General features: G+C 44.3%; 2 protein-coding genes across 5 annotated transcripts in view; one reads left to right on the top strand and one right to left on the bottom strand.

Moving 5' to 3' along the window:
• The window catches only part of Helz (helicase with zinc finger), a 143,399-nt gene that overhangs the window by 89,538 nt on the left and 29,843 nt on the right, over window positions 1-24,018 (bottom strand). For all 4 annotated transcript variants that reach the window (XM_021640657.2, XM_060386514.1, XM_021640658.2 and 1 more), the window contains 7 exons: window positions 10,482-10,606; window positions 8,359-8,415; window positions 5,438-5,489; window positions 4,249-4,324; window positions 2,190-2,388; window positions 1,664-1,771; window positions 282-579 (listed from right to left, as the gene is read on the bottom strand). In XM_021640657.2, coding sequence (XP_021496332.1) covers window positions 282-579; window positions 1,664-1,771; window positions 2,190-2,388; window positions 4,249-4,324; window positions 5,438-5,489; window positions 8,359-8,415; window positions 10,482-10,606 — 915 coding nt within the window. The remainder of the gene's footprint in view (window positions 1-281; window positions 580-1,663; window positions 1,772-2,189; window positions 2,389-4,248; window positions 4,325-5,437; window positions 5,490-8,358; window positions 8,416-10,481; window positions 10,607-24,018) is intronic.
• On the top strand, window positions 20,467-21,037 carry LOC110550659 (elongin-C-like). The gene is given in 3 exon segments (XM_060386185.1): window positions 20,467-20,515; window positions 20,705-20,930; window positions 20,932-21,037. Coding segments are annotated over 3 exon segments (381 nt in total).

The raw sequence follows: 24,018 nt of genomic DNA on the forward strand, positions 1-24,018 counted from the left end.
TTACCTTAACATGAAATTGCAAGACCAAAATAAACCTAATTACCAAGTCGTGTAAGTTACGTTCAGGGGGCCTCAAGGCAAGATTTCCCTGTTGACTGAATAAACAGCTCAAGGTACAACCTGACCCATCTTGTGGTCATTACACCGTGCATATGTCAGTAGTCACAGGAATGTTCCCTTTTTTATTCCCTCTCTATCTGTGGGATATTTAGGGGTCAATACATATCTTTTAATCTTGCCTTTTAATACATTGTATTGGGGGAAAAAAGTCTAAATATTACCTTCTGTAGAAGCTGCATCAATCATTACTCTTTGCATGAGTACTGGCTCCAATCCAAAGTCGAAAACAATGGTTTGGCGAAAAGTTCCAAATATTTCTGTGTTAAATGCTATCCCGACTTTATACACGTAATGATCTAATCCATTTTGGGCCATCTTTCCTCCTATCCATTCTTGACAGTTTTCGGGGACTTCTTGTGATACCTGGGTAGTCCTATCTCCGGCAGATATGGCAATGATACTAAAATGAGGGCGATGAGCATCATAAAGCAGTGCTACCCGATACAGCATTCTTGCAGGCTACAAGGAAGTTAAAATAATTCATTGAGTACAAGGGGGTGAAAATTCAATTGTAACTGGGCTCTTCAACGAAAATGTTTCCGGAAGGGCCTGCTACACCCCATGTTTCTAAGGTATGATGTTGTGCAACAAACTATGCTCACAAGCTATTTAAGGAAAAAAATAAAAAATAAAAATAAAAAAACAGAGACAAAACAGAATGGTTAAAGCAAAGTTTCTAAAATGACAAACGTATGCTACGTCTTCAGCCTCCCTGGACCTTCTGTGTACACTCATCTTTCCCTGTGGCAAATTCTGCCCCCGTCAGGCAGCCTCTCACTGTTCACAGAGCCTCCCACAGAGCCTTCCCAGGAGGACGCCCCTGAGAGCACTGGATTGGGTTCAGGGCTGAAGCTGAACATTCTTAGACTTTCCATCTCAAGGTGCAGATGGTCCCATGAAGAAATACCACCAAAAAGAACTCAGAACTTCTCCACCAAACATATTCACCGACATGGATAACTGTACTCCAGTCTTAAACTGTGACCAGCATAATTTAAAATGAGAAGCCCTGTGGAAAATGGCCCATGTTGAAAAACCCTCTCTAGGGCTGGGGATATAGCACAGTGGTAGAACATGTGGCTACCATGGGCAAGGCCCATGAAACACACACATAAAAAAAGAGAGAAAATAAAGACACACAATTACAGAATTTGTGACTTCATCAAATGAAAATATAAAAATAGGTTTTCACTGAAAAAAAAAAATCTTAGAACTGCCAGATTAAATAATTAAATTATCAAGTAGTAAATTGTAAGCCATGAACCCCATCCTATGTCCCAAGTTTAGAAAGTAATGTATGTCAAAATTCTTTAGCAAGTAATTAAGAAAGTGTCCTGCATAGCTAAACAGATCTTACTTCAAAATGGAAAAAAAGTATATTTAATGACTGAAAAATAGAAACCCACTTTGACACAATGCAGAACCTACATAAAGTGTATTGGGTAAAACATTTTCAACACTCTGTTAACAGACATTTAGAGGTTCAATAAGCTTCAAGAAACCAAACCAAACCGGTCTTCTTTAATTGGCACAGGCTTCATACCTTACAGGTCAGAGCGAAGGTCCACGTCTGGTGGGATTTTTTGGTGTTGACAGTGACTGACAGGTCAGGGTTGTGCTCCACCTGAACCCCCTCTATGCACTCGCTAAGCTGAAAGTAGAGAGCAATCCCTGTTACAGTCTGAGGGCGGAAACACAAGTGAGACCCCAGCAAAGTGTCAGCCATGAGCACAGACGCAGCACTTGGCGACCACAGGATTTCACACACTCCCTTCCAGTCATTCTGACAAGCGCGACATGTGATGCAGTTAAGCAAGATAGAAAAGAAAATTAACTACTGCAAGCTGAGAAGCAAAACTTCCCTGAATGAAGGCCATTACTGTAGAAGTTGCAAACCTCCAGACGAATGTTCATTTCTGCCCTGCATTGTAACAAATGGGCCAACTTCGCTTACTAAGGACACGTTCCTTAGTAGATTAAAGAAATAATCTACAGGTTAGCACATGAGAAAGCAAAGATGAAGCCAGTGCGCTTAGAGCAAGACCACAAGGTAGTCAGGAGGCTCTTACCACTTTCTCAGGAGACAGGGAGCTCATCCACTTTTCTATCAAGGTCTCCATGTAGCTGCCTGAGAGCTGTTTATTCTCATTTTGCTGCTTCAGCTTTATCAACCGTGAGGCATATCTTTTCTGCCACTCTGCTAGCTCTTCCTGGGAATGTGCTGAAGTACACTGGGCACCATACCTACAGATTCCTTGCTCTAAAAACCTAAGCAGAATGGGAAAAACTAGTTTAGCATATACTGCATTCCACCATTCAAACATAACTTCCACCATTTGTGCTCTGCCTCCTCAGTAACCAGCAAGCATCCTTTAAGAGGCCAGATTTATCACTGTCAAGTCCAATGAAGAGAGATAGTCAAAGCATCAATTCCCAACCCAATAGACACTGACTTCGTGCTTGGAAACATGGTGACCTTAAAGCACAATAACCTACGGAGACCCCTCTGCCCAGATGATAGAAAGACATGCTTCCTTTATGCTCTGTTACACAGCTCCTTTCGGCACACAATCTTCCTGAAGCAACACTGGCATCCAGTGGGCCATGACCTGCTCCCCAAAAGGCATGAGCACGCTCTGCCTTCGAGGAACTGCACTGTTGCAACGGCTGTCATGTGATGCTTTTCCTCTTCCTGTATTACTCCACTGAAACTACTAGCTAATGTTAAATTTCAAAGACATTTGGAATAAAAGTTTTCTAGTTAGAGGCTCAAATTCACTTGGTTCTTTTCAAGGGGTAAATACAAAATGTTGACACAGAGCTAGTGGCCCCTTCTGAAGTGACCGTGAAAGATGTGAACCTACAATGATATTGCTGATTAACTCCTCATTTGCTCCAAACAACCCGTGAGAAGTCATGTATCTGCCCTGTTATATATACAAATGTCTTCATGTTACAAAAATTTGTCTTTCTACATTTCTAAATTATTTCACTCCTTATTAGTTAAGAAAACTGGCTGCTTTTCCAGAGGACCCAGTTTCAATTCCTAGACCCCACACAGTAGCTCATAACTGTCTATAACTCCTGTCCAAGGGGAGACTCCAACACACTCTTTGAGCCCCTGTGGGAAATAGGCACACTCATGGTAAACAGATACACATGCAGGCACATGGTGCGGCCCGTCTGTGGTCCCAGCACTCGGGAGGCAGAGGCAGGCAGATCTCTGTGAGTTCGAAGCCAGCCTAGACTACAAAGTGAGTTCCAGGATAGCCAGGGCTACACAGAGAAATACTGTCTCAAAAAACAAAGAAACAAACAATTCTTTCCCTCTTTAAAAAAGGGTTCTATTCTCATCTAGACTCTAATTCTCAGGTTTCTTTTCCAAAGGATTGCATCCTCTCTCCAGTAACTTGGCACCATCCAAAGCTGCAGTGTTTACTATCTCTGGTCCTTATTTTCAGTACAAAAACAAACTGCTGTCTTGACCATGTCTCATGAGGGCACATAGCAGACTGCTGTCGCTATGCCAAGCAACCTCACAGTCTGCAGAGCGCCGCCAAGTCACTCACCCTCAGGAAAGGAGCTCAAGAGCTCATCTTTTAAAACGGGACTTCAGCTGACTTCCCACAGTTTTAGAAATAGTAATTATTAATAATAAATTACGTAATTCTGAAAGGCCTTCAAATGCAACGCAACCAAAAATTCCATATATGATAACTACACGACAGCACTTTTTTCAGACATCATTACAATAGTTGAATATGACTGATTCTGTGCTCTCTTTCAGCTTACAAGAACTAATTTCAACTCCAATTACCACATCTAAGTAAATTCCACACTGAAAAGAGCCGCAATTAAGTTCAGCCAGGATGAAAGACGTCTGAACAGTCAACAGGCTGCCTCGGCACGGCAGCTGATTAACACTGAAGCCTCGTGGGTTTGCTGCTGACCTGTGTGGCTTCTGCTTCAAATGGGAAGCACAGCGTTTCCCTTGCTAATTATTCTTTCTCTTTCTTCACATATTATCTTCTTTGAATTTAAATTACTGCCTTCAAAAAGTGAAGGGAAATTATCTGTCCTTTCAAAAGAGACATGTAATTTGTTTTAAAAATATTTTTTTTACATTACCTTTTACACAAAGTATATTCCTCACTGCTTGTGATTCCCCTGGGTGGTGGGCGGAAATGCCAACCATTACAAGAGCCTAGGAAGAAATGAGGACATAACCACATTATGTAAGGATACCTCGTCACTCCAGTATTTTAATGTCTAAGAAACACATCCTGTCACACACATCAACCCAGATGATGTGAAAAGGATATAGCATAGGTGCCTCTACCCACCGGCCAACTGCAAAATAGCACGCTGCAGAGACCGTTACCCAGTGGCTAAATCAGGTTGGTGGCCTGAGTCTGATCTGAGAGGGGTGGGCTTCCTCCCTGAGAGAGAAGCCTCTTCTCTGAGAACTCAGGAGAGAGACTGGTACGTATCATTCTCCAGACAGACATTATGACTATGAGGAACTCCTTCAGGAATGGAAAATGACTGTCTGGGAAGGAGGCCTCGTGGCAAACCCCACCAATGCACACTGAAAGAGAAGCTCCTTAAGATCTGTTTGGAGCACATCCCCTCAGAACACCAAGTAACAGAAAGAAGCTCAAACAGTTAAGCAAATATAAGAGCTAAGTGCATACATATCTGAACACAAATGATTTTGATTGATTTAGATGAAGCTACAAATAAGCCCAAGAAAATAAGGCCTACGAGAGAAAGGCGAGGCAGCCATTTTCTATTCTCACAAGTGTGTCTGTCCCCCAACCTCTCCTCAGGGGACAAGAAAGATATTCTGCCAGGCTAAGCTGAAAAGTTGTGCTTCACCCTTCACTAGCAGGGTGTCAGGAAAACTACTAAACTTTAATAAATATTCACTGTAATCCAGACTCCAAGGATAAGAAGCCTGAGAAGCCAGCGCATGGTTTATGAAAGTTACTGCCGCACAAAGCAGGCATTTCGGGGCAAGCTGGGCGGACAGGCATGCTGGTGCGCATCTGCAATCCAAGCACTCAGCTGTGGAGGCAGGAGCATCAAGCTCGAGGCTAGCCTCAGCTACACAGAGTTGTCTGAGTAGTTATCATCGCTCAGTCATGCTTAGAGAGATTTGCTTTCGCCTGCACCTACTTCTGAATGTTTACACCTTTCCTATATTTCCAACTGTAGGGACTGTACTTGGTCACTTTCCTCCCAGTAATTCTTCAATAAAAAAAAAGCAAGGGCCATAGTAAGAGTTGCCGAAAGTTAGACAACATGTAGTACTTACCCTCATCTAAGTCTTCCATATGACATCCAGGGACGACATTACTCGCTGCTGTCTGCAATTTTTCAAATACAAGAGGTTTAAGATTAAAAAAAAAAAAAAATACTGACTGATGCTGGTCTAAATTTACTCATTTTCAATGTTAAAAAGTAAAAGAAGAGGTAATCCCAGCACTCAGGGAGGCAAAGCCAGGTGGATCTCTGTGGGTTCAAGGCCAGCCTGGGCTATGGAGTGAGTCCAGGATAGCCAAGGCTACACAGAGAAACCCTGTCAAGAAAGAAACAAAGAAAAGAAAGAACGAGAAAAAGAGAAGAGGGCTGGATAGACGGCCCAGCTGTTAAGAGCACTGGCTGCTCTTACAGAGGACCAGGATCTGGCCCCCAAGTCCCACACAACAGTTCACAATCCTCGACTCAGGAGCGCTGATGCTTCTTCTGGCCTCTGAGGTCACTGCCAGCACATGATGCACATACACACACACAGGCAAAGCTCCCACACAGTATTTAAATATGTAAATAGCCGATTCTACATATTAATAAAGTACATTTAACATACTTTAATATATTTAAATATTTTATTTGTAGTATATACTTAAATATAATTTACACAAATATAATAAAGCACATATTTACATATTAAAGAATTAAAAATCTATTTGGTAGTTTTCAATAACAATGTGCAGCAAATAACATTTTTTTGCTTCCTCTTTTTTTTTTTTTTTTCAGAACTCAGGCTGGAGTAGGCACTCTCTCTCTCTCTCTGCTGCACTCTGCTGGCCTAGTCTGGCACCTTTTTTAAATCTTTCTTTTTCTCTATAAAAGCATGAAAATAAAGTGCTTGCCAGATCCCTCCCTACAATGGAAAAGCAATCTGTTAGCTGAAGAAATGTCTAAATTATGAACCCCCTGAAGTGAGCCCTGCCATCCATGTGTTGGCTTCACTCTCCAGCCTACCACCTAAAGAACCACCCAGCCAGCAACAGGGTGGCTTTCACTCCTGCCAGTTATGGTGTGTTAGCAACCAGAGCCTTCCTGACACTTCCTGTCAAGTCCTCGTCCACCTAGGACAGGCCTTCCTTCCACAGTGGGCTGCAAGCCTGGGTCTCCTCTCTTCAGAAGACAACTATTCAAACACACTTAGCTTTGCGCTCACCTTGGCCGACCAAGGGCCTCGCAGCACTTAGTGGGGCTGCAACGCCATACCTGTGGGTCACCGCTGGTGATGTGACGCTCTATCACTAGCAGCCCACAGCCGCCCTTCCGCAGTCCCATCACCAGAACAGCGCTCGCGTGCTGAGCACACAGAGGCTCACCTAAGCACTCCACAGAATGTCCAAAACAAAATTCACCAACTTCACCCCACCCTGAACCTCTCCAGTCTTCACCTCAAGGAGTCCTCCTCCCCTGAAGACAGCCACAAGCTGAAATCTTTTTAATTTTACACAATTTTTATTACACTTCCTCTATCTCATACGTGTGTAAGTGTATGGACACACACAGCACAGCAAGAGTGTAAGAGATCAGAGCACAACTTCCAAGAGTCAGTTCTTGCCCTCTACCACCTGGGCCCAGAAACTCCTGCCGAGCCACTGGACGGCCTCAGGCTGAACTCTTCCCTCCTGAGCTCTCTCCAGTTGGCCCAAGCCGATCTAGAACTCCTCTCCTGACTGTCACACACTCTCCTCCCAAATGCCACTGCACGGCCACTTGTCCTACTTCTCCCTGAACCAACCGACTATTTACCAACCTCACCTGTATCAACTCCCCTGTAGATCTTTACTTCTCTGGCCCAGCTCGGACACTCCTGCCTCCAAGGTCTCCCCAAAACAGTATCCGGCCCTCCTTTTCCTGCTTGTGTTTCCAGCACTCCAAAAACTAACCATGGCCTGCCCTGGGTGCACTTGAGCCACCTGCTTCTCCAAGTGGGCCACCGGGTTTCTTGCTACCCAGACATCAGCCTTCCAAACTCAGAGAGAGGAAACTTCATATTAAGATGAAACTGGCAATGTCTTATCCCACAGAAAGGATGGTATAAGAGATAATCAAAATAATCAAAACTTAAAATTTCCCAAGTACCGTCTATTTGGGGCCAGAGATAACTAAAAAGAATAACAGGGATGGGAGCTGAGGGATGGGACTCAGTGTTTGAGGAGCTTGCTCTGCAGATGTGAAGACCTGAGTTCAGATCCCCAGAACCCATAGGAAAGCCTGGGAGGCTGTCATTGGAGGAGGCATTGGAGCCCTCTCCAATGACAGCACTCAGAGACAGAGACAGGGTTCTCGGGGACACTTGGAGAGCTGACTAGCCAGAACTGCTATGCTCCGGGTTCAGCGAGAGACGCAGCCTCAACAGAGTGTAACTGAGGAAGACACCTGGCATCAACCTCAGGCCTCCACACCAATGTGCGTGCATGTGTACACTCACACCCACACATCCATGTGTGACTACACATACAGACAAACCACATGCATCTATGCAGGTGAAGAAAAAGAGGAGGAGAAAGAAAAGAAAGAACTATAGACAGAACGAAAGACCTAGAATGCAGAGGAGACCTGAGAACAGGCTGTGTTTTGAGGGTGGGACCCAACCAGTTTCACAGAAGGAGAAAACAAGCTGAGTGTAGAGAGAATGTCTTGTGTGTTGTATGGCTGCTTCACCTGTCAACTAAAAACCTATGGCCTATAGGAAAGGGTAGAATAGGAGGTGGGATATCTGGCAGGCAGAAAGGATTCTGGGATAAGAGCCAGGTATGGGAGATTTTCCCAGGAAGATGTGAGGAGGGCAGATGCATGATCCCTGACCAGAGGTAACCAGTTACGTCACATCTTGGCTGACACTACCACAATGTTCCAAATGCTAACACAGAACGCTCACTGACCTCACTGGGTTTGACTGGCTCAATGAGATCCCTGAAACAGACTCACCTCTGTTTCTGTCAGAAGCGTCTTGAGTCTTGTCAAATCTTTCGTTACCATGCCATTCTGCAAAGATGAAAACCATCAATGTGTCACTACAGCTCTTTACTTCCCAGCTCAGCTCAACTGTGTCACTACAGCTCTCTCCCCTCCCCCACACTAACTGCTCCTGGGAAAAGGACAGACGCATAACAGGAACGAGGACTCCGAGGTCACTCCTGCTAAGTACACATTCCACACTCACCTGAATGTAAAATACTCTGCACTCAGAAGGCAGAGGCAGGCGGGTCTCCATGAATTTGAGTGGGTTCAGGCCAGCCAAGGTTACATGAAACCATGTCTCAAAAAGTAAAACATTTTTTTAAATTACATAAAATGGTTGCCAAGATATCACTGTGGAACAAAACATAAGAAAAGCAAATCTAAAACTATTCCTCTCCCTTGGAGCTAATGTGTTTGTCTGTATGTGCAAAATGCTGAACTCGGTGGTTATCCACAATTAGAAAAACCAAAGAATCACTGCAGTGTCTAAAGAAGCTGATTTGTTTTTTGTTTTTGTTTTTTTTTTTTTATTTTTGAAATGCAAATTTCAGAAAATTTGGAAATTAAAAGCAAATTACCTTTGACTGGCTTTAAATTTAAAAATGCAGCAGGTAAACAGTAAAATAATTAACTTACAGAGAGAAACACTTTTAAGGCTGGGCACACCTGTGACTGCTGTTATTGCATGGTCAGGGAGGACCCCAAGCCTGAGGTCAGCCTGGGCTGTCCATACAGAGACCCTGTTTCAAGCATCTTTCTCCTGCTAGGTATGGTGACTGTAATCCTAGCACTCACAAGAGGGAGGCAAGGAGTTTCTCTGAAATGAGACCCAGCCTCAAAAGGAGAAAAGAAGAAGTAAGCGCATCTCGACACCTGTCTGGACATACATAGCTGCATCTCTGCTGTGCTCACACTTAGGAGTCAGATCATCAGGTTGAGGAAGCAGCTCACTGCACAGTAATTCCTCACAAGTTGACTAAATTACCCACGGGGTCGATAATGTTACACTTCGTAACATACTGAATGCTTTCCTGATTCCTGTATTTTCTTGATTTTCAAGCTCCTAATCAATTTAAAGCGTAACTGACAAAGAATTTACACTGCCTGGTAAATTCTTTCTATTTTCTTCTTAATATTTTCATTTTGATGCCTAAAAATACCAGGAGAAGACCTGTAGCATCTACCAACTGCTGGAAAAAGTTCTTTCTTCCAAATTCCTATAAATTATCAACTCTATGAAAGTTACAAAATGGAGCACTTGGTTACAGCAAAAAAAAAAAAATTAGAAAATTTATGTATTTAAAAAATTATTGTCTAAATATAACTAGATAATTCCACAAATATAAATATTAACTTATACATATACATTTTCTATTTCAGAAGTAATTACTACTTAGTTTAAACATAGCTAAAGATGTTATACATAGTTGACGTTAATGCTGACTAGGCATAGCTGCACGCGTGTTCTCAGCCTCGGGAAGGCTGAGGCAAGAGGACTGTGAGTTCAAGGCCAGCCTGGGCTACAATGAGACCAAGTCTCAAACGAACAAAAATGAAGAAGCCAGGTATGGTGACTCACATATGCAATCCCAACATGGTTGAGGCAGTAGAATGGCTCTGAGCTGGAGGCCAGCCAGGGCCACGTTAGGATCTAGTCTCAAAAACACAAGACCCATAACAAGAACTCTGTAAGAAATAAACATACACCAATATTTTAACCCAAAAATGGTTTCAGACTTTGCTCAACACTACCTTTTAAGAAAAATAATTGGGCTGGGTGGTACATGCCTTTAATCCTAGCACTCAAGAGGCAGAGGCAGGTAGATCTCTTAAGAGTTCGAGGTCAGCCTGATCTACAGAGCAAGTTCCAGGACAGCCTGGAATACATAAAGAAACCTTGTCTAGGAAAAAAAAAACAAAACACACACACACACACACACAAAAAAAAAAACCTTGGGATTTTCATGAACTTTGACATCTGACAGAACTACACTGTCCACTAAACATACACCTATTTAACTCATCCTCCTCTGAGGAGTCAACCATGTCAGTTTGCAAGCATTCAAACCCATGCTCAGCAAGCAACGTACCAGAGACTCCCCTGACAGTGACTTGGCAAGGATGGAGGACACAGGCTGGAGCTTCCCTTTCAGCTGCATGCAGCACAGCACTGCCCGGAAGGCACCCTCTCCCCTGGCCAGTCCTTCCCCCAGCACTGCCAAGGAAGAAATACATCATTAGCCACAGGGCACTCAGACACATTTTATACAGTTTACAATAGTAAGATATCCTAAGTGTGGCTTTATACACACTAACAGAGTCACTCAAAACAGAAGACAAAAGTAGCAGGGTGTGATGTTGTAATCCCAGCACTCGGGGAGGCGGAGGCAGGCAGATCTCTATGAGTTCAAGGCAACTCAGTCTACAAAGACAGTCTAGGACAGACAAGGCTACAGGGAGAAATCCAGTCAACAAGAAGAAGAAAGTAGAGGAGGGAGGGAGGAAGGAGGGAGGAAGGGAGAGAGGGAGGGAGGGAGAGAGGGAGAGAGGGAGGGAGGGAGGGAGGGAGGGAGGGAGGGAAGGAAGGAAGGAAGGAAGGAAGGAAGGAAGGAAGGAAGGAAGGAAGGAAGGAACGAACAGCAGGTTCTTCCTAAGACATGCATGCAAGGACAAGAAGGAAGACAGCAAATAACAAGTGAACCCTACTATAACTTCGGGCATCAAAACCTAGGGAGACGTCCTCGAAAGTGCTCCAGTGGGCAGCTGGGTAAAAACCTGTCGGGTTCTGGGGCCAGCAGGAGAACCACATCAGCCCTGAAGTGTGTACAAGCAAGGAGGCAGGATCCTGAATCCATCCCACACCAGGAAAAGACAAATGCATAGGTGATATGCCAGTTATTGTAATGGAAGTTTTGATTTCTTTAAAAACTCAGTTACGTTATGTAAATATATTTTTGTTTTAATCCCAAGTGTGAGATTTCAGTTTGGGCTTTAGTCCACAGCTGATAATTGTCTCGTTCAGGGTGTGGTCTTTGACAACTGGTAATGGCCTGCCTCACGCATCACAGAGAGGAGCGAGGTCTAGGACTCTGAGGGATATGAGAGCCTAGAAAGATAAAGTGTGGTGTGCAGCGGTAGCCTGTGGTAAGTGGCAATTTGGAGAAACCAGAGTTGGATGGTGTGGTGGCTTGAAGATAGACAGAAAGAAAAAACATTTCAGTGTTAGAGAAGACTGCCCCAAAAAGAACCCTTCGACCCTTAACAGCCAGGAGAAGTAAAGGAGTCAGTGGCCCCTCTCCCCACTAAGCTTCTCTCTCCTACCTAGGGTTGGGGGTTGGAAGGAAAAGGCTTTAAGGAACCCCAAATACAATTTAAAAAGTGCACTATATTACATACTATAGACATGCCTCAAAATACCACGCTCACGCATCGGTGGAATCACTGTCACTTACACAGAAAGAACACAAGTAGTTGAGGGGTCTTAAAAGGCACCGGAGGAATGGCAGTGTGCACCTCTAGCTAACAAGAGGCAGGAGATGACTGAAGCCAACTGGTTACAGCTAAGATGTAGACAGCATTTGCCATAAAAATGCTTCCTATGGAATTCCCATGACCTGAGTTCAGTCCCTGGACCTCTCAGTGGGAGAGATGCAACTCCCACAAGTTTCCCTATGACCTCCACATGTGCTATGCCACATGCACACACCCACAAAATACACATAAAATGATATTTTTATAGTAAGTTTTTTCTAAAAAATACTGTTTAATATATTATATTAAGTTAAATGAGGGCTTTTAAAACTGAAGCTATTAGCTGACCAAACCCTGTGCCATTAAAATGTTTAAGAAAAACTGCAAATCCCAGACTGGATGTAGCTCAATTGACAGAAGTTTGACTAGCACACATAAAGTTCAATGCTGGCACTTCACAGAACTGGTAGCACCTACATCTAATCCTGACACTAAGGAGATGGAAGGCAGAGGGATCAGGAGTTCAAGGTTATCTTCACCTACATAGTGAGTTTGACGTTAAAAGAATGGAGGATGAGGGGGCGGAAGACGACAAAGAAGGGTAAAAAATGAAAGGAGAAATTGCAATGCTGGATATTTCTGTGCAATTAAAAGTTAGCCTTCGGGGGCTGGAGAGGTGGCACATCGATTAAGAGCACTAGCTGCTCTTACAGAGGACCTGGATTCACTTCCCAGTACCCACAAGATGGCTAATAACCATCTGTAACTCCAGCTCCAGGAGCGCTAACAGCCTCTTCTGACTTCCTCGATCACTAAGCATGTACATGGTGCAGATATGAAGGCAAAACACTCATACACATAAAAAGTAAACTATATAAATCTTCTTTTTAAAAAGAAGCATTAAAAGTTACGTCCTTATCAGGCAGGTGTGATGGCATACACCTTTAAACCCAGCAGAGGCAAAGAGGTAAGTAGACCTCTGAGGACAGCCTGGTCTACATAGTGAAACACTATCTCAAGAAAACAAACAACAAAACACACACACATACACACACACATACACACACACACACAGAGCCTTCTTCAAACTAGTAAGATACTAATCAACAGTCACAGAACTACACAGTCTAGTCTGTTTGCAAGACTTTGTAAATGTAATAGTCTAAACTGCCATGAAGATCTGTGCATCTTTGCAAGAAAATAATTCACTAACAGACAACACTCCAGGAATTGAACCTGGCTGTAAGCCACTTCCAAGCCAGCGTCCCCTCAGGAGTAGACATGGCTGGAAGTATAGACGGCAGGCATCTTCAAGATGGGTTAGCCTGGCTGTGCTGACTGTACCCCACCACTCTACTATGATATTTTCATCACACAATGAACATTGTAACACTAATAAAACCCTACACAAAGGTTTGCCATGACCTCAGCATCTAAACAGTGTTCACTTCCTGCTCATTTTATCCAATCACTGCTAATTTTCCACATCTTACACGGTGGAGCCTCTGTAAGCATGAGAGTTGATACTGTATGTTTCCATCGCAGCCATTTCAACGCTGTCCACGTTAGTGTCTTCACTTGCCAGATTATTAGAAATGTAACAGTACATGAAGTAAGTGCATCAACTCATTTCACTATGCCTTTGGTCCAGAAAGATTTCTATTTTTAAATTTTAAAAGTAATACTCTAGCTGAGTGTGGTGATACATGCTGTTAATTCTAATACTCTGGAAGCAGACTCAGGCAGAGCTCTGAGTTTAAGGCCAGCCCGGTCTACACAGCAAGTTCCAACCAGCCAGAGCTGCATAGTAAGGGGAAAAATATAAAATAAAAATAAGTAAACCAGGACTGGAGAGATGGCTCAGCAGTCAAGAGCGCTGGCTGCTCTTCCAGAGGACTCAGGTTCAAGTCCCAGCACCCACATGGCAGCTCAAACCTGTCTGTAACTCCTGTTCCAGAGATCCAACACCCTCACACACACTCTCTCTCTCTCTCTCTCTCTCTCACACAGACACACACACAAGCAACACCAATGTTTGTAAAATAAAAATAAATAATATAAAATAGTTAAGGGCCCTGGAGTAAGACTTCCACCAAGCCTGATGACATGAGTTTGGTCCCAGAGACTCACATGACGAAGGGAAAGAACCAACTCCTACAAATTGTCCTCTGAGCCAGAGCTATTACAAAGAAAAACTGTGTCTTGAAAAACCAAAAAGGGGGTGGGGGGGACTGTCCTCTAACCTCCAGACAACTGCCATAATAAACATGTGCTATGCCAAAGGTGTACATGCACACAGGCACAAATCCAAGCACACACACAACACACATGAACAAATACATACAACACACGTGCACACACACACTATATATACATATACATATACATACATATATCATACATGTCATACATAACACACATATATGCTCTCTTCCCAGGGCTGGAAAGACAGCTCAGCAGGTAAATGTACCTGCCACCGAGACTGACACACTGTTTTACACCCTGGAACAATACTGTGAAAGGGAAAACTAATTGCTACATGTTGTCCTCTGACCTCTACCTCCACACAATGCCACAGCAAGTAGATATCTGTAAGTTTATAAAGTCGGCCTAGTCTGCATGTTCTAGGCCAGCCAGAGCTACGTATCGAAACCCTGTCTCAAATTTAAATAAGTAATCATAGTCTCTTTCTAAATATTAGCCTTTTTTTTTTACAGTAAATTCAGTTGGCACACATGGATTCATAAAGACTGGTGAAAAGGACAGCTGTACACAGAGGAACACAGAGGGTGCTGGAGAGAAGATGACTCGGAGTTTAGAGCACTTACTACTCTTGCAGAGGACCCAGGTTTGGTTCCCAGAACCCACATGACAGCTCACATTCAGGGGATCCAATTCCTTTTCCTGGCCTCAGTGGGAACCTACACGCAGGTGGCACACATAAACTTACACAGATACACACATGCACATGAAAGAAAATTAATTTAGAAAAACACAAATGTGGAGCTGGGCAGTGGTGGTGCACGCCTTTAATCCCAGCACTCAGAAGGCAGAGGCAGGCAGATTTCTGAGTTCAACAACAGCCTGGTCTACATAGTGAGTTCTAGAACAGCCAGGATTACACAGAGAAATCCTGTCTTGGAGGAGGGAAAAGAAAAAGAAAGAAAAACAAAATGTGGCTGGCATGGTGTCGACCGCCTTTAATCCTACCATTTTGGAGGCAGAGGCAGGCAGATCTCTGCGTGTTTAAGGCTGATCTATATACTGAGTACCAGGCTGGATAAGGCGAGCAAGAGAGAGAGAGGAAGGGAGGAAGGGAGGGAGGAAGGGAGGAAGGGAGGAAGGGAGGAAGGGAGGAAGGGAGGAAGGAAGGAAGGAAGGAAGGAAGGAAGGAAGGAAGGAAGGAAGGAAGGGAAAAAAACCCACAAAAACTGAAAAATCTTTGTGGAAAGACTGATCATCAAGTAAAATCACTCAGTGTCTGCTCCTCCAAAGGACTAGAGTTCAGTTTCCATCACCTACATGATGGCTCACACCCATGTCTAACTCTAATTCCAGGGGATCAGATGCCCTCTTCTGACCTCTATGCACCCTAGTCATGCACATGGTACACAGTCATACATGCAGGAAAAAAGCACTCATACCCATTTTTTAAAAATTACAAATCAAACAGTCTCAAAGAGTGGACAGCCTAAACCAAGTTATTAGCTAGAAGCTGAAACGGCCATTGGTTATAATATCTAAAGTTATGACCTACCCAAACACAGTGGCAAATACTTCACCAAGTATCCTTGCTGACACTTTTGCTAACACAGTTCCCCCATGCGAGGACAGTGGCTGGCTGCAGCTCTTGTGATATTGGATGCCCTTTCCACCACAGTCCTCTGTAGATGCTTCCTTCACACAAGCACATGGAGGTGACACGTGAATAACGGCACCTCACAGTGCACCTCAACTGCCTCATTACATGCACATGGAAAATAATTCTACGTGTGAAAAAGCTGACAACACAATTAACATGAATACAAACCTGAATCTGGACTCTATGAAACACTACAAAAGCCTCTGATGCCATGCATGGGCTTGAATAAAGGTTTTTCTGTAGGCACTGTTAAAAGGATATGCAAAAACAAGCTGTGTGAGCTGGGCAGTGGTGGCACACACCTTTAGTCCTGGCACTCAGGAGGTAGAGGCAGGTGGAGCTCTGTGTTTGAGGCCAGCCTGGACTACAGAGTGAGTTCCAGGACAGCCAGGGCTACACAGAGAAACCCTGTCTCAAAAAACAAAAACAAAGCTTGTGTGTGCATGAACAGGGAAAGAGTCCATGGCTTAGTGTCTTCAACTCCCTCCTTAATAAAGACCTCAGACTTCCAGAGGTGTCAGCCGAATGGAAAGCTGCGACAAATTAAGATGCTTTCTCTGAAGAAGAGTTTAAACTGTGCTTTCTATCTGAAACTCCATTCTCTCTTTTTCAGTTTCAAAGTCAGCATCTGGAGATGCAGGGCCCCATGGGAACTTTTGAATCTAGAAAAGGGAAGGCTTTCCAAGTGGCAGGCTCAGGCAGGCGTCTGTGTCGTGGTGAACTTGCTTTTCTCTGCTCTGACTAGCCGGCTCAGCGAGGACTGCAGACTCGCTGCCTCTCACCATGCCTGCCCGACGGGAGAAAGGTCTGCCCCAGGGGTTTCCCTTGTCACTGTGGCACAAGATTTCCCGAGATTTCCCAAGGCAAGGTGTGTGCTGCCTTAAATCTCCTCCTAGGTACAAACACAATTTCAGGACTGAGGATCTAGCCCAATGGTGGAACTAACTCAACGTTCACCAAGCCCTGCATCTAACCCCCAGCAACACACACACACACACACACACACACACACACACACACACTACTATCAGGTTGGCACTAACAAGTGTCCAGTCAACACTGACATGAGATTTCTTTTACAATATCACTCACAACTGAGCATAGTGGCTCAGACCTGTAACCGCATCTACATTGGAGGCTAATGCAGGAGAACCCTAAATTCAAGATCTCCCTTGGCAAGTTCAATGTCAACCTAGGCAACTTGCTAAGACTTTGTCTCCAAAAATAAACCTGAAAACTCATGTATAACTGCAGTTGCTTAATTAGGAAAAGCCCTGAACAAACACTTCAGTTCAACTTATTTCTAGTTGCACTAAGCAGCAACACACTAGCCCTCGGTTTAAACAGTAAACTTCCCCTATCTTAGCCTTCTATAATTCAAATATAAGACCTGTACATTGGGCTGGCAAGCTACCCAGTGGGTAGAGGAGCTGCCGCCATATCTGACATCCCTGAGTCTGATCCTCAGGACCCACACAGTGGAGGAGAACCGTATCCCGCACGTTATCCTCTACCTCCGCATACATGCAAGTGCAGATTAAATGCAAATAAATGTAACCGAAAATTTTAAATGACTTTTATAATCTTATTAGATACTTGGGGGGGGGGTCAGACTGAGAGCCAAAACCTAATTCCTTAAAGCCTTCAATTCCTAGCAGAGAACAAAACTGAACTAGTCCCAGCTCAGACTGATCTCAAGAGCACTGAGGGAAACAATACTACATCTGCAAGATGACACATGACTGAGAAGTGAGTGACCTGGGCTTGGCAGGGACTAGGAGGGGTGGGGAGAGTGAGGGTGGAGACAAGACAAGTGAGGGCTTCATGGTAACAGAACAGTATGCTGGTGTGCGGGTGGCTTCATGAATCAACACATGATAAACGGCACATCCTATGGACACTCATACTAAAACACTAACTAATTTACTGCTTTTGCTATTGTACTGTAAATCAAAACCATCATGGGCATACATTCAACCTCTCCTTAAAACTTATCAACCTATAATTGTTTGAAAATAGAAAGATGTAAGTTCTAAATTCCTACTGGAGAAAAAAAGCTTTGTGTCTAGGAAATGTCTTTTTTAACAGATGGCTGGAAAAGTAACTCAGCAGGCGAGAACACCTGCTGTGACAGCAAGAAGCTCTGAGTTTGAGTCCCCAGCACCCACCTAAAAGCCAGGTGTGGCCACCCCTGCCAGGAACCCTGCTGCTGAGGATGAAGAAAGGCTAATCCCAGTAGTTCAGGAGATGGCCACACTAGACAAACAGCAAGCGCCGCTGCAAGGAGATGGTTCAGGGATTACAAATACTTGCTCTTAGCCCACGGGTGGTGGTGCCCGTGCCTGTGATCCCAGCACTCAGGGAGGCAGAGGCAGGTAGATCTCTGTGAATTCGAGGTCAGCCTGGTCTACTGAGTGAGTCTAGGATAGCCAAGGCTACACAGAGAAACCCTCTCTTGAAAAACAAAAGCAAAAACAAAAACAAAAACAAAACCTTTTTCTTAACTTCCCAACCTTGCAGAGGACCATTGGGTTCCCAGCACCCAGTCAGGCAGCAGGTAACGGGCTGCTACTCCAGCCGCACAGATCCAGCACTGCTGGCCTCTGTGTATGCACTGTGGTGGCCTGAGAAAGGACGCCTGCAGGCTCACAGACGGAACACTCGGGCACCAGGGGGGAGCACTATTCGGAAGGATTAGGTGTGGGAGGATGAGTGCCACCACGTCTCTCAGCTGATGACGAGCTAAAGCTCTGAGACTGTAGGCCAGCCCTCAGTTAAATGCTTTCTTCTCTAAGAGGAGCCTTGGTCCTGGTGTCTCTTCACTACAACACTGACCAAGACATACATAACTGAAGATGACAAAACAAATATAAAAAATCACTTAGAGCCTCCAGCTTTTTATTTCCAGGATAAAAGAACTGCTTTTCTTTCTCTGTGTTCCGTTCCCGGTTGTTAAGCCTGTAAAACCCTGCTGTACAGACATACAACAGATGTGGGTCCAGACAGCAACACGGCTTCCCATCACAAAGTCGCACATCAAAGCCACAGTCCTGCCCACAACTGGCCGTGTGCCTTCAGCAGGCTGATCCATCACACACAGCCTGTTTCCACAGCTAGAAAACTGAGAAGACAACACGATCAGATAAAACAATGGATTTCAGAGTGCCTGACCTGAGATACTGTGACTGAACACTATTATCCTATTAACCAAATATTTTTCTGACAAAGCCTTTTAATTACCATTAAAAAATACTACAGATTCTCCTTGACTTACAATGTTGTCACAACCTGATAAACTCAGTGCAAATTAAAAAGAATGAAAGTGCATTTAACTTTTCTCCAAACTGGTAAAGTTACCCATGCTTCTGCAAGTTAATTCCTCACCCATGAGCCTGTAGGCCCTAATTAAACCCACTGAGTAAACCAAAAGGGGGTGGGGTAAGGGGGACAGGAACATACATGGAAAGGGACCAGTCAGTAAGATGGACAGGATCTGAAGTGGGAAGAAGAGAAGAAAGTGTAATGGGGGTAGATATGATCAAAATACATTAGATACATGTGTGAAGATGCTATCATAAAACTCATTACCATGTGTAATTAATACATACTAATAAAAAACTTTTTTGAAGTACATTTAAAGGCTGAGAGATGACTCAGTGGGTAAGAGCATATCCTCGCCTGCAGAGCACCTCAGCTGGGTTACCTGCCCCACATGGAAGCTCACGATGGCCTGCAGCTCCAGTTCCTGGGGGCTTGTTAGCCTCCTCCAGGCTCCGCAGGTGCCAGCACTCATCTCACACACCCACACACAGACACATAAGTAAAATAGGCACTAGGGAGGCAGAGGCAGGTGGCTCTCTGTGAGTTTGAAGCCAGCCTGGTCTACAGGGCGAGTTTTAGGACAGCCAGGGCTACACAGAGAAACCCTGTCTTAAAATAATAATAATAATATTTTAAGTGCCTTTAAGGGGTGAGAATATAGCTCAATTATAGACTAATTATTGACTAATACAAGGCCCTCGGGAGACGGTCTGTCACCATAACCAAAAAATGAAATAAAGCACCAATTTTTCCAACATAATACCCTTGCTGCAGAGCGCTGGTTGTCTGGACTCATGATTCTGGGCTAACTGGGAGGTATAACTCAGTGTGATAAGAGCATCAGACCACACATCAGTAGCCCTGAAAAAGGTCAAAATTCAAAGCACAGCTTCTACCAGATACTGACTGCTTTTCCACCATCATAAAGCCAAAACACCATAAAAAGGATCATTTTAAGTGCAGGATTGTGTCTCTATATTTAACCGAAACTCTTCTGAGAAGAAAGGTCATTAAAGATGTCGACACCTCTCTCAGGAAACCCACCGAGATTCGTCCAGTCACCTGTCAATCCTAGGGCACAGACCAGACACCTAGGAGGGTTGCTGGCTGCCGCATCACTAACAGAGATTTGTACCGGTACTTCCCCATCTTTATGAGGTACCGAAAGCTATCAACTAAAGTTGAATTCTGCCTTGAAGACTTTAAAAGTCTTTGTTGAGTTCCAGTTAAACAAAGCAGCTACAAAGGTACCTTAGGAGCAACCAAGTAATTCAGATCATGGAGCAGATCTTAGATAATATTTAAAATACCCACTGTCAATTCTGTTAGATTATCAAAATACTGGGGCTATGCACTAGTAGCCTCGGTGTCTCTAGAGATACATACTGCAACATTCAGAAGTAGCTAGCTCACCAGCTATAATGACTTTAAAATATGTCAAAACACTGAGCCAGCAAGATGGCTCAGCAGGTAAAGGAACTCACAGCTGAGCCTGAGGAGGAGGTCAGGCTCCACAACCCGTGACAGAGTAAGAAATAAACGTAAGGATTATTTCAGGAGGAACACCACACTCTCCTTCCAGATGCCAGTTACTACCTGTGTACCCACCCACCAGCACACCGCTCTAAAAGTTCCTGTGGGGTCAAAATCGAATTTTAGACATATGGATAGAGGAGAAAGCCCACGGTGACTGTGAAGGCCTCACACCACGTATGTCAATTTCTCCTGAGGGTCATGAATTTAGTCTAAAAAGAGAACACACGCTAACATCAGGAACAGTCAAGGCCAAGCTAGGTGGGCCAGCTCAGACTGCTGAGAATGAAGCGGGTGAGGTCGAGCACAGAGAGATCCTTCTGCGCATGCCCTGAAAAGTATGCGTGCATTTCCCACAAGGTCCACTACGCTAACAGCTGCACAGAGACTACCAAATTCCGAATTGCTCTTAAAATTGCTCTAGAACTGCTGACGGCTGCAAACTTCCTAGATTGTTAAATAAGTTATAAACTCTGTTGATTTTAAGTGTGTGTGTGTGTGTGTGTGTGTGTGTGTGCGCGTGTGCGCGTGTGTGCGTGCGTGCGTGTGCGTTTGTAAGAGACAGGCATAGTGGTACACATCTAATCCAAGCACTCGGATCTCTGAGTTCTAGGCCAGCCTGGGCTACCTAGGGAGTGCCAGGCCAGCCAAAGACAGACGGATGGATGGATGGATGGATGGATGGACGGACGGACACACAGCAATTGCTTTTTTGTTTGTTTTGAGATGTATTTATTTGTTACTTATACAGTATTCTGCCTGCATATATGCCTACATGCCAGAAGAGGGCACCAGATCTCATTACAGATGGTTGTGAGCCACCACGTGGTTGCTGGGAATTGAACTCAGGACCTCTGGAAAAGCAGCCAGTGCTCTTAACCTCTGAGCAATCTCTCCAGCCCCAACAATTTCTTTTTGGTTTACTGATATTATGATATTTCAAAAAAGTCAAGAATTAAATTTGAAGGTCACTGTCACATGCTTGTTGGCAATAGTATTCAACACAACATAGTGTATCAAATTCAATGTACTTTGGCTAATTGGCTGTTTATTTTTTTTTAGCTGTTTATTTTTAAAAGTCACACACCCACACATACCACATGTGAGTTGCCAAAAATGCAAACTGCCCCAACAACAGAAGGGTGAGGATCATACCGTATAAAGTGCACGCCGAAAGGCACTGGTCTGGGGCACTCCCGACGGCTCTCCAGGCCTATCCTCGGAGCATCTCAGTGCAGCAGGCAGTGTAACAGACCAGCAGGGAGCCAGCAAGAGCTTCCTCCTGCTTGTTAGTCAACTGGCTGTCTAGCCACAGCATTTATCTTACACTAAATTACATTACTGAGAATGAAAAAGCACATGTAAAATCAAATTCTATAGCTACAAGAGTGATGTTAACCAATACTGTCTAATGTCTACTTGAAATGGTCAACTTTGTAGAGGTGTTTTATACAGATTTTATAAGTAGGGGTAGGAAACTTCGGATCCCTAACACACATGTAAAAGCTGAGTGCAGCGGAAGTCTGTAACCGCAGAGCTGGTGGGCTGAGAGAAGCGCAGACAGATGGATTTCACAAGCCTGTTGGCCAGCAGCCTTGCCAGCCAATGAGCTCCGGCTTCAGTGAAATACCATGTCCCCAAAATAAGAAAAATAAAGGACACACAGTGTCAGCCTCTGATCTCTGTGGATAAGGCTCACATATATGCACACATAAAGGACCACTTCCACCAGGCAGTGGTGGCACACACTTTAGTCCCAGCATCTGGGAGCTAGAGGCAGGCAGATCCCCGAGCTCAAGGGCAGCCTGGTCTACAGAGCAAGTTCTAGGACTGCCAGGGCAACACAGAGAAACGCCGCCTCAAAAACAAAGGGGGGGGGACAGTTCCAATTTCTTTCACGTCATCTAAGGAGTAGGGAAAGAGACGATGAATGAAGATACAGCGCAGTGAACTCCAGTTCGGATACAACTTCTTCCTTCATGTGTGTTATTCACTTGGGACAGAATCCCAGAAATGAGTGTAGAAGCAGAGGTGAACCAATCTCCAACATGCCCTCTACCGACAGCACAGCGTCGCCACGCCACAACATCTTTATCCTCCTGACAGCTCAACTTTTATCCTGGTAATTCACCTGGGTTTTGGTTTGTTTGTCTGTCCTGAGACAAGGTCTTCCTACGTAGTCCTGGCTATCCTGAAACTCTATAGACCAGGACGCCAGTGAACTTGGAGATCCTCTTGCCTCTGCCTCCTGTGTGCTGGCTATCGAATTCATCTGTTTTAAAATGTGTCTAATTTTTAAATGCTAAGTAGCTGGGCAAGCCGGGTCTACACAGTGAGTGCCAGGAGAACCAAGGCTATGTAGAGAGATGTTGTCTTATATGTATATGTATGTGTATGTGTGTATGTATATGTATTTGTGAAAAAGCTAAGTAAAACAGAAAATTGAAAGTTGACTTTTTCACAAATCATGCAATCTTCTGGGACCTCTGCATATACATTTCCCAGGTGAGAAGACTATCAATTCTCAAAAGTCCGGGAAAGCAAAAAATCAAACAGCCAGGACAATTCTTACACATGAGCTAGGCAAAGCTTCAAAACTTCGGGGATTTCGGGAGCGTGCAGGCAAACCAGCCACGTTGTAAAGGGTGAGCACACTTCAAACTCTAAGACAACAGTGTCTACACAAATCAAGCTCACATGCTCCTTAACCTGGGAAGCCAACTCTGATACGAGGTGGAAAAATAAGGGCAACAATAAGCAGGGATATCTTTATTATTATCAGGTGGTTTATAGTAACAAAGAACAAACAGGAACCTGCTGGAGGCTCATCAGTTTGGGAAACAACACACTGTGTCCCGGAATGTCCACCTGACGGAATATCTGTCACGACCTGGGGCCACTGCATTCACACTAATGCACAGATAACCGTGCTGCAGTGCGCAAAAGCAACGTTCTGATGAGCGTGTTCAAGTTCTTTTGTGTTTTTGTTTCTTAGGGCATTTTACTTTATTTTATGTGCATTGAGTGTTCTGCCTCCGTGTATACATGTGCCCCACATTCGTGCCTGTAGCCACAGAGGTCAGAGGGGTGTTGGGTCCCCTAGAACTAGAGTTACACAAGTTGTGAGCCACCGTGTGAATGCTGGGAACCTGGATCCTCTGTGAAAGCAACAAGCGCTCTCCCGCCCTCACAGGCGTATCTCCAGCCCCCTTCTAAAATCACTTCCTAAAGGGAAAAAGTATGTATTATAGAGGCATGTCTGTTTCTCAGTACAGTAAAAGGCAGGCCCAGTAAGCATAGCGTCTCTCCAGCACTGTGTCTGCTTACTGGCTTTTAGAAATGTCCAAAGAGGACAGGGATATTTCTATTTTGGATTTAAGTCCCAAACCCCTACAGTTCTATCGCAAGGTTCACAGAGGCCACTCACCGTTAATGTATAA

Source organism: Meriones unguiculatus, chromosome 7 (genome assembly GCF_030254825.1).
Source record: "Meriones unguiculatus strain TT.TT164.6M chromosome 7, Bangor_MerUng_6.1, whole genome shotgun sequence".
NCBI lineage: Eukaryota > Metazoa > Chordata > Mammalia > Rodentia > Muridae > Meriones > Meriones unguiculatus.